Source organism: Culex pipiens, chromosome 2 (genome assembly GCF_016801865.2).
Source record: "Culex pipiens pallens isolate TS chromosome 2, TS_CPP_V2, whole genome shotgun sequence".
NCBI classification, from domain to species: Eukaryota; Metazoa; Arthropoda; class Insecta; order Diptera; family Culicidae; genus Culex; species Culex pipiens.
The window spans coordinates 174793107-174806647 of record NC_068938.1 but is presented as its reverse complement, the minus strand read 5'-3'; the positions used below and the strand labels follow the sequence as shown (position 1 = coordinate 174806647).

Here is a 13541-nt window from a genome sequence, read left to right as displayed (position 1 = left end):
ATTTTGGGAATTTGATCAAATAAATACATCAAAAACAAACAACAATAAGCAATTTACACCACCTTCGTCAAACATGCAACATAAACACAAGTTATCATAGGAGAGTGCAACTAAACCGCCTGGAGGTGGACTATTTGCATAAATGAATGTGGTGGGCCAGCGGTTGCGGCTCCCATTAAAAGTCCGAGTTTCAGGCGCTGAACTGCAGCGTGCATGCCTGGCTGGCTGGTCAGTGACAGTAGATGATTTTGATATGATTAATTCCTTCAGCTAATTCCTCATGTTTAATGCATTTATGAATCCGATGGCGGTCGGTGACGTGGGGTTAAAATGTGAATATGCAGCATAAATTGCATGCGAAAGTTGTAATGCCATTACTCTGGCTGGATGGAAATGACTAGTCTTGTGCTGGGGTGGGCTGGATCAAGATTATATCGAGGGTAGAGCAGTGAATTCATTGTTGGCTAGATGATTAATAATAACACTTAAACATTAAAGCTCACTAAAAGGTGGAAAGCCGTGAAAAAAATTTCGAATTTGAGTTCTTTTTCAATGAAACATTTCACGACTTTACCTTTTCCATTTGTCTATGCCCGTGTCATCATTCTCATCAACGGACTCAACACGCCCTAGCTCGACCTGAAACTCCTCTAAACACACGGTACAGACTTCGATATCCAACTGCAGCAGCTACAAGAAGCTGGAAACGTTAATAAAGGAGTTTGATTTGTAGGTAAAAACTATATGCAATTGTGTAAAATCTGCAGCCTTTACATCATTTGCATGTAAATTATTTTTCCTCTTTCCACCATCCATGCTCAAAGCTGCTGAGAAGTACAACAACAGTCTCTTTAGTAAGATTCGAATCCACTGCATGGAGTGCAACATCCCTCTCCAGATCGCGCGAGTGAGCGCACGTGGGTGGCTTTCAATTAGAATTTATGCTTTTAATTTAATTACCCTCGTCTGTGTTTCACATCAAACTTTCGCCACCCTTCGTGGACGAGGCTAGTCTAGTTGTGGAAAAGTTTAGTCGTCTTGGGACTGCATATATTAGGGGACGATCCTGTCCGGATGTCTTCTGGGTGGGTGCCGTACGGAACGTGGCAAGATATTCAGCGATGATGGTGACCGTTTAGCGTCACTATAGGTTGGCAGTAGGGTGGTTCAAATTTGACAAGTCGCTTTCCCTGAAAGAGCTGAAATGAGCTCGCTTTCTAAAGTATAAAATGTTGAACTTTTTAATAATCATGATAAAATAAGCTCATTACAAATTTGAACATTTTTACATAATAACCAAGTAATAATGAACACCCAAATAAAAGATATTAAAATTGAACGTAAACTAGCCAGGAACTTCCAACGATCACACTGCCATGCTTCTGGGCGGGTCATAGCTTGTAGCGTGTCATATCTCACAGAGAGAAAGAGAACACCAAACAAACAACTGGACGAGCACCTTGCCAGCAAATGGATCCCATTCCAGTTGTTGCTGCTCCCCGATGATGCCCTTTCCCATACGAAGCTCCTTAATCAACAAAGTCTAACGCATCGGTTTGTAGAGGTAGGTGTAATCGAAGACTCCTATCGGGACCTTGTTGCGATTGCGCTGCGATTGCTGTTGCTGCTGTTGTTGCTGCTGCTGCTGCTGCTGCTGTTGGTGGTGCTGCAGCTGGTGGTAGGCAACGGTCGAGGCCGTGGCCTGCGACTTACCGCTAGTGCTGCCGGGCTTGCCGGGGTTGCTGGGCGGAGTCCCGAAGAAATTCCAAATGGTCAGCGCTTCGTCGTAGCCGGCACTTGCTGAAAGTGAATGCAAACAGCACGATAGGAATCTGCCAAATATCTGTGTGTAATGTGTGTGTGTGTGTGTGGAACTTACCGAGCTGCCGACCGTCCGGGCTCCAGAAGAGATGACCTACGACGTCCTCGTGACTCACCATTACGTCCACCACGCGGTCCATCGAGGCGAGCACCAGCATGTCCGGAGCCTTGCCGTCTGTCGGGGAAATGGAAGGAAGGAAAGCGGTTGTTACAAGTCCACGGTCGGTACATTTATGGCTACAAGTTGAGATAAATCATCCATTTCGTTCGGAACGAACGGGGGCTGCGTTGGTGATACATATTGGAAATGGACTAATGTGGTTTGTGCGTTTTTTGTAAATTTTGCTGGCTGCTGTTTGCATTTGCTGCTTTCTGGCATATCGGACAATGTTTTATCGGGTCAGCTTCCGATATTGGATACCGCGTTTGAGCATGTCAGGATGTTGTTGAGTCATTTGGAAAAATAACGGGATACCGATTCTTTGCATACAAGATTGAAGGAAGTTCATTTTCTGACTTTTTTTCAAACAGCTAGAACTTTTAAATGATAAAAAGTCAAAAGTCGTCCAAAAATGTCCTGAGAAAATTATGCGTAGATCTATAGCGTTAGTTTAGGACACGACAAAAATTCCCCTCTTTATCACTAAACGATTAGGTCCGGAAATATGATATTTTTATTATTCTTATTCATTATTTGACCGAGTCTTAGCGAAGCTACACCAAAATGTCACTTTTTTCAATTTTCAATGTGATTTTTTATATGAAAAATTTCATTTTCATTATGATCTAATAATTGCAATGTGCTTTAAATGCGTTTTCTTATCTGAAATGCCAAAAATATTGACCAAATAAGGTCTGCATTGAATTAGAGAGGAGTTTTTTCATAAATCTGCTCCTTTCGTTGTCCCGTCACGAAAAGAAATGGCTGGCAAAAACTCAAATCTCAACCAAATCTTTCAGTTCAAGGAGCAAAAGATTCGTTTTTCAATTTGTGATAATGTGTAGAAGAGCAAAAGTTTAAAAAAATCAATCTGGCAAAACTGTGTCGATTTTTTTGGTGTGCCTTTTAAAATTCCAGTTTTACGATGTTGTCCCGTCACGCTACATTTTCATTTCAGGAGAAGCACAGGTATAATATTGTTCATTATGCATGTCATTTCTGTGTTGGAAAATCAATTATCTTTTCAAATATGTAATAACATTGGGGGGTTTCTTCTTTAATTGTGCCACTACAGCCAAAACGCTGTAAAAAACTTGAGAATTTTTTGAGCCGAAGAATCGGTCATTTATGAGAAATGAATCATTGCGCTAGAATTTAACCCTCTACAACAGTGTTTCTCAACCTTTTTCGTCTCATTCCCCCCCTTGGCTAATTTTCATGAACTCCATTCCCCCCTTAAATTTGGAACAAATTTCATAATTTAAGATTAAATTATTATCATAAGACTGAAGATTCAATAAAAAAAAATCTTGCAAAAGATATAAATATGCAGTTTGTGAAATAAACTTCACAATGTAGTCCAAAATTAATAAAACTTTCATTCAGAGAGATTTTTTCACATATAGTTAAAATAATCTGGATGTGAAAGAAACGTTTGAAAAGTTTATAAAAAAAGTATAATTTGAGCAAACTTAAATTAACTGGTTATATTTATGATTTTGAAAAAATATTCCAATTTAAACCGATAAGTGCAGTTCAGTAATCTTCAACATTTGTATATTTTTCATAAACCAACTGTTCCTGATTGAATTTTTTGATTAAAATGCAAATGCTTCCTTGAAAAAAATCCGAGTTTGTTTTCGTGTATGAATCTATACATAACTGACAATAATCATAATACTTTAAAAAAAAAATCAAGATGAGAGCACTCACAAAAAATGTAAAATCTACTGTTCAAAATTCAATGCAAAAACTTTCAGAATTTCTAAATTCAATTTTATTCTTCAAAGAACTGTTAAATTTTACGAGAGTATAAAAACAATCTTTTATAAATAGAACAAAAACATGAAAAAATGTGTTTACAAATACTTCTATAAGTTTTTTTTTATTTTTCTTACTCTTGCTAGTGCCTTAGTTAAAGAAATAATTGTTCCAAAATGGATAATGATGCAACACACAGCTGAAAGGAACTCCAAAACTCTGTTATGCACTTCAAAATAACTCATTGTATCATGATTATTTACCAATAAAACCGAATTGAATTGAATTGAATGTGTTTACAAACCCATTCTATTTTGTAAAAACAGCTAATGTTTGAAAAGGTATAAAAACCCAAAGGATTTTTATTTTTAAAGTTCTAATATTCTTTCCAATTCGATAGATTTATTGAATGTTCTAGACATGGGTTATTTTTGCAAGCTCGTTGTTAAAAGGCATTCCATTTCTATTGCATCCCCATTCCCCCCCAAGAATGGCCAAATTCCCCCCCCCCCCCAGGGGGAAATTCCTCACCGGTTGAGAAACACTGCTCTACAACCCAACCCCGCCTTTAGGCGGGATTTGACCTTAAAATTCACCATAGTACAAATTGTCAACCAATTCAAAAAAATCAAACCATCCACATTAACGACCCCCGGGTCTTTTGTGGTCTCAATTGCAAGTTTCTGCTCGAACCTAGGAGTCCGAAGGCTTGAATGGGGAGAGCACCCAAACCCCTTTTACTCCAAGGAACCTTCCACCCCAGTGTTTGAACTGACGACCTTCGGATTGCGAGTCCAACCGCCGCCAGCGATTCCACCGGAGTAGGTTTGGTTTGGTGTGCTGTTTGTACTTATGGCATGGAGACGACTCCTACACCTGGAATAACTTAACGGCCTAACAACCAAGGCCGGGACCGACATTTTACTTCCTCATCCGATGGAAGGTTTTTTTTTTTTTTTTTGTTGCCCAATGGGCATTGGGTTAAGTTTACTGCGACCACCTGAGAAGGCTATCTTTTGTGATGTACCCTGGTTACTGTCCATACTACAAATTACTCGTATCCATTGGATCGGAAGACGAGGGGTTATTTTGCAGACATGGTTTATCCCAATCCGGCGCAATACAGTCGATGAACTGTATGACCTTCTTGGGATGGGTGTGGTGCCATACATCGTACGGCGTAAGAAGGTGCGATCCAAAGAACCGCAGCCTTCGAGACACAAGTGCTCCGCAGAAGCAGAGTAAATGTGCCGAGCTTTCCAGCTCAGTTAAACAAAAACGACAGAGGTTGTTAGGCCAACTGCCGATTTTGTGCAGGTGATATCTGGCAGGACAATGTCCTGTTAGAAGCCCTGCGAGTATTCGTAGTTCCCTACGGTTTAAGCCAAGAAGTTTCCTGGCAATTGAAGGACTTGGAGTGATAAAAGTTTTAGCTTGTCTCAATCCTCGCATCTCGCCCCAGATTGAAGCGATTTGCAATTGTCCCCAATTAGTTATTTCTTGCTTCACGGCACATTTTGAGATTCCAAGGAACGGCTCGGGACCCACGAAGATGTTTGATGAGCCTTGTCTGGCAAGTTCATCAGCCATTTCGTTGCCTTCAATGCCGCAGTGCCCTGGGACCCAAAACAGCATCACTCTGTTATGCCGAGAAGCAAGTTCCCTTAGGGAAGCGACGCACTCCCAAACAAGTTTGGATTCGCATTTAGAGGATTTTAATGCCAATAGTGCAGCTTGGCTATCCGAGAAAATACCGATTTTTGCGTGTCTATAATTTCTCATAATACACGTCCTCGCACAGATGTGTATGGCATACACTTCTGCTTGAAAAACGGTAGGCCACTTTCCCATAGATATGGTTTCTCTGGTTCGAGGACCGAAGACTCCAGCTCCAGTAGAAGTGCCCATTTTTGAACCATCCGTAAAGAAACGAATAGTTCCTTCTGGAAGTGTAGGTCCTCTATTACTCCACATTTGGCGATTTGTTTCAATCACCTCATATGGAATGTCCATGTTGGGCAGTGTTGCGTTCCTCACGCGCTCACGCGCTCGTGAGCGCTCACTTTTCGCTCATTCGTGAGGAGGAGCGCTGCGCGAGCTAGCTCACGTTTGCCCGCGCTCACGTTTGCTCCGATTTTTTCAGCTCGCGTTTGCCCCACGCTCGCGCTCGCGCTCATTTTTCGCTCACGGAGCGCTCACTTTGGAAGTATCGCGAATCGTTTTACTTTTTGAGACAGTTTTTTTGTTTTTCAATCTTAGTTAGATTTTGTACTTAAGGCGCAGCATGTCAGTGGAAACAAAGGAAGGGTATGAGCGCGTGAACAAAAAGGACTGTAATCCTTAGAAAAACTTAAAAAACAATGAAATAATTCAAGAAGATTTATGCTGGGGTAAGTTTGATTCTATGTTATATGCTTGGTTGATTAAAATATAAAATTAAACTTTTTATGTACCTAAACAGTTTGTTGGCTACCATTCCAGCGTGCGGATCAGAATGAGCAACCATTAAACAAAAGTCATACCATTTGATAAATCGTTCAGTGCTTGGAAACGGATGATCATTTTTATTAAGTTAATCTTTCTCATTCTAGAAAATAGGGTAAAATTGTTGAAACATTTATCTTTTTACAAAAAGCCTCCAAATTGCTAGTGTTTGAAATAACCCATTTGAATGAAATAATATAAATTGTCATTGTTACGTTTTAGCACATAAAGGGTGGTTACTCTTCCGTCAAGAAAATTATATCTAACACTTCCGCTACCAAGCCTCTGAAAATATTCAATTACAGATTCAATTAATGATTTTTTGAATGTGGACATTCTCTAAAATGATCCGAATATGAGGGATGATTATTACTTTTATAAAGCTCAGTGCTGTTTTTAATAAAGGTTCAATAAAACAAATTTTATTTTTTTGGTGTTTTTAAAACCACCTTGAGTCAAAACTCCGGATTCTAACAACTTAAAATAAACATTTGTCAATTAATTCAATTTTTTATACATATCAGTGCATCTCTTCACGTCAATGATTTTTCACATTAAGAATGAGTTAGCTCTTTGTTAGCACACTCAAGAGTAAATCATTCTACCCCTTGGCTAATTCTGAATTTAAATAGAACGTATATTTGGGTTCGCCGACTACATCCATTTTATTGCTTACTTTTGTTTGTTTGACCACTTTCTTGTTTGTTTTTGCTGCCTGTGCTGAGATAGTTCTAGAAACTTCGTTTCAAACAGGCAGATGCTTCAACAGGGAAAAACAACTACCTACTTTGGCTCACCAGCTCACGTGAGCGCAAAACGCTCCGGTGAGCGTGAGCGAGCACGAGCTACCTGATAAAAACTCACGCTCCAGCTGGAGCGAGCACGCTTTCCGTGAGCGCTCGCTCATTCGCAACCCTGATGTTGGGCCTCACCTCCATGCAGTCCGAGACTGAAGTTGCAAGGGGGGAAATGTCAAAAGCCTTCACGATCCGCGAGTGACCCGTTCCATCTCCTTCCACCCAGTTGTTACACCGTTGTAGTCGTAGAGCGCCAAGCGCTGCCTCCTGCTTCACATGTAAATGTAAAGGCAGAATGCATAGCATGGCTTCCATGGCCGCGGTAGGGGTTGTTTTCATTGCACTCGTTACAGAGAGACATGCCAGTCGTTGGAGCTTGGTCAGCTTCGACTGACATGTCTTCTGTTCAGTCTTCGGCCACCAAACGGTTGACGCATAGGTTACCCTAGGTCGAGCGATGGTGGTGTAAGACCAGAATGCAAGTTTCGGTTTAAGGCCCCAGGTTTTGCCGAGCATTTTGTTGCACGCCCAGATAGCAGTAGTTGCCTTCTTTACCGCATAGTCCAGATGTGCATTCCAGTTCAGCTTTTTGTCAAGGATTACTCCTAAATATTTGACCTCAGAACTGAAGGTCATTTGGGTTCCTTTCAAGGTAGGCGGCCTAAGGTCGTGTTTCCTCCTGTTAGTAAACGGGATTATCACGGTTTTGTTGAGGTTTATTGTCAGCCCTTCCTGCTCACACCACGACATGGTGCAGTTTAGAGCTGACTGTAGACGGTCCGATAACGTTCCGTCGTACTTCCCCCGGATGATTAAGACTACGTCGTCAGCATATCCAATGACTTCGTAGCCGAGTAGTGTAAGTTTTCTTAGAAGACTATCTACCACAAGCAGCCAAAGCAAAGGAGAGAGTACTCCCCCTTGCGGACAGCCTTTGGCTGCTGTTATTGTGATAGATGTGTCTCCTAGCGATGCTGAAATCTCTCTGCTCGTAAGCATAGCATGAATCCAGCTCGCAGTTGTTCCATCGACGTTCCTCGACCGGAGCGCTTCATTGATGGCTGTGTACGAAGTGTTATCGAAGGCACCCTGAATATCAAGAAAAGCACAAAGTGCAGATTCTTTATATTTCAGTGCGTTCTCGATACGTGACACTAGCGTGTGTAGGGCAGTTTCGGTCGATTTGCCCGCTTGGTATGCATATTGGTGCTTATGCAAAGGGAAGTCCTTCAAGAACTCCGCCCGGATGTGGTTATCCGTGATTTTCTCCATAAGCTTGAGCAGCGTCACTGTCAGACTTGGAAGGTTGCAGCAGATGGGAATCGAACCCAGAATCATCCGCTTACAAAGCGGACAGCGTAACCATTCGGCCACGCACTGCCACCTTTCAACCAATTTAGGATTTTCAAAAAGCATTGGAAAGAAGAACTGTTTAAAAAAAACTCTTTAAGAAAATTTGGAATTTTGACTTGTTTTATGTAAATTTGACAATGTAGGTATTTTTTTCTGGGATCAACTCTGGCAGTGTTTTTTACTGACCTTTTTCTTAATTTATTTTCTTTATGAGTATGCAGTAATTTTTGTATTGTCCCAGATTATGTCTTTACGCATTTTCGAACAATTTAAATGATAACGGTTTCATTCTACAGTAAAAAATGTGAAAAACAAGCCAAAAATTAAAAAAAGGTGGCTTTACAGCATGCAAAAACTTCATAGGTTGTAAATAAGTTACGAAAATTGCTTTCTGTATAAATGATCGTCACGTCACCAACATCGTCAGCACAGCCGGCAGCAGTTATCCAAACTGCGAACAAAGCTAAACTTCGTTTACCTCTCCACGGTTAAAGCAAGTAGCTCGATTAATGAACAATAAGCAAAACATCAGTACCTCATAGGGAAATCTAAATTCAATATTCTAAAATAATTTTCAAAATTTTATAAAACAAGTGAGTGTTTGTGAGGGAATACAAAATCAACATTTTGAAAATCATATAAATAACTCACATGTCCAGACAAAAAAAAAACAAAATTCAAAATTTATTTTTTAGTATGTGTGCGTGTAAAAAAAAATTTCAAAAATTAAGGAGGATTTTTTTTTTCATTTAATCGAGTGTGTTTGAAATTGTTATGAGGAAACATTACAATGAAATAATAGTTTGTTTGTGGTAGCTTATTACAAGTTTCAATTTGTAATTAAGAGTTACACAATTGTAACAAACGAAAATGTTATTAAGGATCACGTAATCGTTAATTACAAATATATGTAACTCTGATTTACAAAACAGCACAAACTATAATGTTTCAAACATTACCAAAGAAGCTTATATGAAGTTGATACGGACGATCCTTTCTTGGTGAGGGAGCAGCTACGGAAATTGCTTTCTGAAAAATTGATCAACGCCACCAATACCGTCAGCATAGCCGACAACAGTTATCCAAACTGCAAGCAATGCTAAACTTCGTTTACCTCGCCGCGATTAAAGCAAGCAGCTCGATTATTGCTCAATAAGCAAAACCTCAGTACCTCATGTGTGAGGTGAGATTACAATAAACTCAGAACGTTTTAGACAGTCAAACTCAACGCTTTGGCATAATTAATTTAGAGAAATCCACCATTTAATCATGGAAGTTCTAGAACTAGTTCTAGAAAATTTCAGTCTATATCACTAAACTTTTAATTTAGGAAATAAGAATTACTGAAATGTGTGATATAGTGATATGATTTTTGGGAAATATAAAAAGTATTAAATTTTGTTTGCATTTCAATCACAATCGAATATTTAAATATTTTTTGTCATTTTTTTCGGGAAATTTTCCGATTAATTTGACTTGCCAGAAAGAAGAGAAATTTACAAAATGACGTAGAAAATTTTACCAATTGTTTAAAGCTCTTGACATTGTTTTTTCCAGAATGACATCAATTTGATTGCGTGGTTGTTTTTCAAATTATAGAAAAATAGTTCTACACTTCAAAAATAAAAATTATAACCATTGAACTATGGCTAGTACAATCGATAATTATTTAAGTTTTGTTAATAATTAAATTGTGCTATTGTATTGCTGCGTTGTTACATTGTTCTACATGATCCCAGCCCGGCTCTCCAATCAATCTAATTAATAATTACATTTTCTTCCCCGGTAGCTCTCGCGGTATGATCGTTGCTGACGGACGGGAACGATCCAGAACCGTGATCTCGTCCAACTAGTTTCGTTCACCCTTCGCCGCGTTTTCATTTATTGCTCCCAACATTGATTGTGCGCGCGCCCCCTTAATCAGATCAAAACCAACATCATCGCCGGGCGCCGGGTCTGTATATGTTGTGTAGCAATCAAAGACGTAATGCATTTTTAATTCATTTACAACCCGAGTGCAAGCCCGAATGGAAAAGGGCGTTTAGCAATTACAGTAAAATAATTAACATTAACGCACTGATTATACGGTGTGTGTGTTCGTGTACTCCAAATCAATCCATAATATTGTAATTATGAGGTCCGGTTGACGATCACTGGCCACAAGGCGGCGCGTAGCTTATCGTTCCTGATCAAACAAATTCCACACTCACACACAACTGATAGCGGGTTAGGGTGGTGCAGACAGGTAGTGATCGGATAAGGGGGGGTTGACATGGGAAGAGCGTTTAATTTTAATCACCGTTAATTAGTACTTACTAGGATACGAGAAGGAAACCACGAGCTCGCCGGAAACCTTGTTGAACGAGACGGCCGTAATCATGCAGTCCGCGTTGCGCCGCCGATGGAACGCGAGCACGTTGCGGCTGGGCACGTGAAACAGGGCGATCGTAACGGGTTCCAAATCGGCTAATAAAGTTAAGGTCGTTTAGTATCGGGGTGCTCGCGATAGCGCGGCAGGGCGATGGAGGGGTCATCCGTAGAGTACGAACTAAGGTGAAGTAATAAGAAACTATCAAAAGGAACAAGTTTTGCCTCGTTGTTTATGGATGACCCCTCCGCAAAACAAGTCCCGCGCGTAGAATCAATCTTACCGATAATGATCTCGTCTTCGCGCCACGGGTGCCAATCGAACAGGGCCACGTCCTGGACGGTGATCCAAACCGTCAGCGGACTCAGCTGGCAGTTGTTCCAGGCCCAGATGTACAGATGGCCGGACTCATCCGACGAGGCCAGATACTTGGAGCCGGGTGAGAACTTGAGCGCCGAGATGCGCGAGTTGTGCGTCCGCGTTTCGTCGTTCTGGTTCAGGTGCTCAAAGTCGGCCACGCGAACGATTATGATCTGGCCGTTGCCGAGGCCACACGCCAAATACTGCCCGGTGCAGTCCCACGCCAAACAGCTGATGTCCGTGTCCAAGTAGTGAAAGATCTTCATCTTAGATACATTCGCCTTCGCATTCGGGTAAAAATTCTCCATCAGTCGCAGAACCGGACAAGAAATTGTAAACTTGGCCACCACCAAAACGTCCCCGGCCGGGTTGAACGCCACCGCCGTCGTGTTCAACGCACAAAATCCGGTAGTGACCTCCGTGTTCGGTGTCCAAATGACCAACTTCTTGCTGAAAATCGCCGCAATCTGTCCCTTCGCGGACCAATCGATGATGTTCGTGTACTCCATCTTAATCCGGGGCAGATCATGAACCGACTCCACAAACGCCAACGGCTTCGCCCGCGGCCAGCAGCTCCAGTCCAACTTTTGCAGGTTCTTCCAGCTCGGTTCCAGCACCGTCTCCAGCGGGCGCTTAATCTCCAGCTGGTGGCACCGCCGTTGATTGGTGGCGTCGTGAAAGCTCAGGATCTTGTCCACGTCCGGGCGCAGCTGGAACACGTCGTTGAAGACCGCCGCGAACGAGTGGGACTTCCAGTAGCCCTTCCGATCCTTCTGAAAGCAAATCAACGGCTGCCATTACGCAGTTTGTGGTTGTGTTGGGGAAAAGAGAGATGGGTGGGTTGAGAAAAGCAAGTCTCTAGGAAATTGATTTTGCGAAATATCTACTATTTATTAAAAAAAAGTTGTGTAAATAGTTTCTTTTCAGAGAGAATCGCTCCCCTTCGGACAAATCCCAGAAGCTCGCACGTGGCCACTGGTGCAGCCAGTGGCGGCTCGGACTATAGAAAAGGCAAGTGCAGGTCAGGGCGGTGCGGGGGGTCAACCATTACCATACGCATCAGATCGGTGTCTCTATCGGCTTTGCATTCCGCCCTGAAACGGCTCGAACTGGTTTGGGCATAGCGGCGCGGGATGAAGCGATCGCCGTACCGATTCGGAACGAAATCCACCGGTTTCAGAATCTGCAAATAGAAGAAAAAGAGGGAGGGGAGGGAAGGGGTGAATAAAAGAGAAATCTGACGATGAATCAGCGGGGACCACAGGACGATTGTTTCTGTTATTTTGCCTGCGCAGCCCCCATAATGTGGTGGCCTCGCGCAACCGTCGATAACCTTAAAAGCTACCGCGGCAACACGATAACATTGTGTTTTACGAGGCCTAAATGCTACTTAAAATGTCAGGGACCTATTAAGGGAAAAGAAGTTTCTATTAAGTGCCGATAACATGCAATTGTGCACGTAATTACGCGGCTCAGCCAGGGGGCGCACCCCTCGTCATGCGCCTCTCGGATCATGCGCCTCAAGAAGTTGAAGAAAGAAAAAGAAAATCCGCTGGCACTGTTGTTGCTTCCAGGTTTTGTTTTTGCCGTTAGATTTATTACGCCACATGTGCCTCGGATTGGACGGACCTATGGCGCTGATAATGGCCCCAGCAGCAGCAGCAGCAGCCTGAAAAAGGCAATTTAATTACCGCGCGCATCAGCAGGTCGCGTCCAGGGTGGTGGCTAAGTAAGTGAGCTTTGAAGGGTGGGACTAGGGAGCTTTTTGATAACACCGCGGCAATCTGGTCCAGGATTGTTTGTCTTTGCTAAAAGAGGTACCGCCCATGGACGTAGAAAAGGATAAGGAACGAGTAAGTGAGTTCCGGTTGAAATTAGTAGTGGAGTAGCAGCAGCAGCAGCAGTATTTCTTTCCAAGGTTTCAAGGTTTGGTTTTATTTCCATCCAATTTGATGAAGAAACTTCAAAAATCTATGATTTAATTTCCGTTCTGGCTTAAGTTCTGGTCGTTAAACTCACTAAAAATGATTTCACTTCGTCTTCTTGGAGCCTGTTGTCTTTGTTTGCAGAATTAACACTTCTTTTAGTTTATAGTATTCAGTCGATTCGTTGCACTCCAAGTTTTCGGTTTATTTCTTCAAAAAGAACCTTCTGTTACCAAAGGGTAAGTGAAAATAGAAATAGTTGCAAGAGACTCCAAATCACTATAGATCTCTTTTTTTAACTTCGACTCTTTGTTGTCGATTTGTTTTACCATGAAATGTTGCAAAAATCGTCAGGGAGGAGCGGCCGTGGCTGACTGGTTACGGGGTTCGCTTTCTAAGCGAATGGTCCTGGGTTCGATTCCCATCTGCTCCCAACGAGAAAGTATCGGAAATATTAATCTTGAAACTCTGAACATGAACGAAAAATCAAAGTCGCCCGAGTCGGGGTTCGA

The 13541-nt window shown here is 41.9% G+C and overlaps 1 protein-coding gene across 3 annotated transcripts in view; it reads right to left on the bottom strand.

The window, feature by feature from the left end:
- Positions 1-1228: 1228 nt before the first annotated feature.
- Positions 1229-13541, bottom strand: part of LOC120418205 (protein cortex) — a 106166-nt gene continuing 93853 nt past the window's right edge. Inside the window, exons 2-6 of one of the 3 annotated variants that reach the window (XM_039580512.2) lie at positions 12156-12287; positions 11028-11877; positions 10693-10842; positions 1880-1996; positions 1229-1800 (exon numbers count right to left, since the gene is read on the bottom strand). In XM_039580512.2, the coding sequence (XP_039436446.1) occupies positions 1544-1800; positions 1880-1996; positions 10693-10842; positions 11028-11877; positions 12156-12287 (1506 nt within the window). In that variant the 3' untranslated portion in view covers positions 1229-1543. Of the gene's footprint in view, positions 1801-1879; positions 1997-10477; positions 10593-10692; positions 10843-11027; positions 11878-12155; positions 12288-13541 lie in introns of those variants that run through there. The other 2 variants (XM_039580513.2, XM_039580514.2) reach the window with 2 other exon arrangements.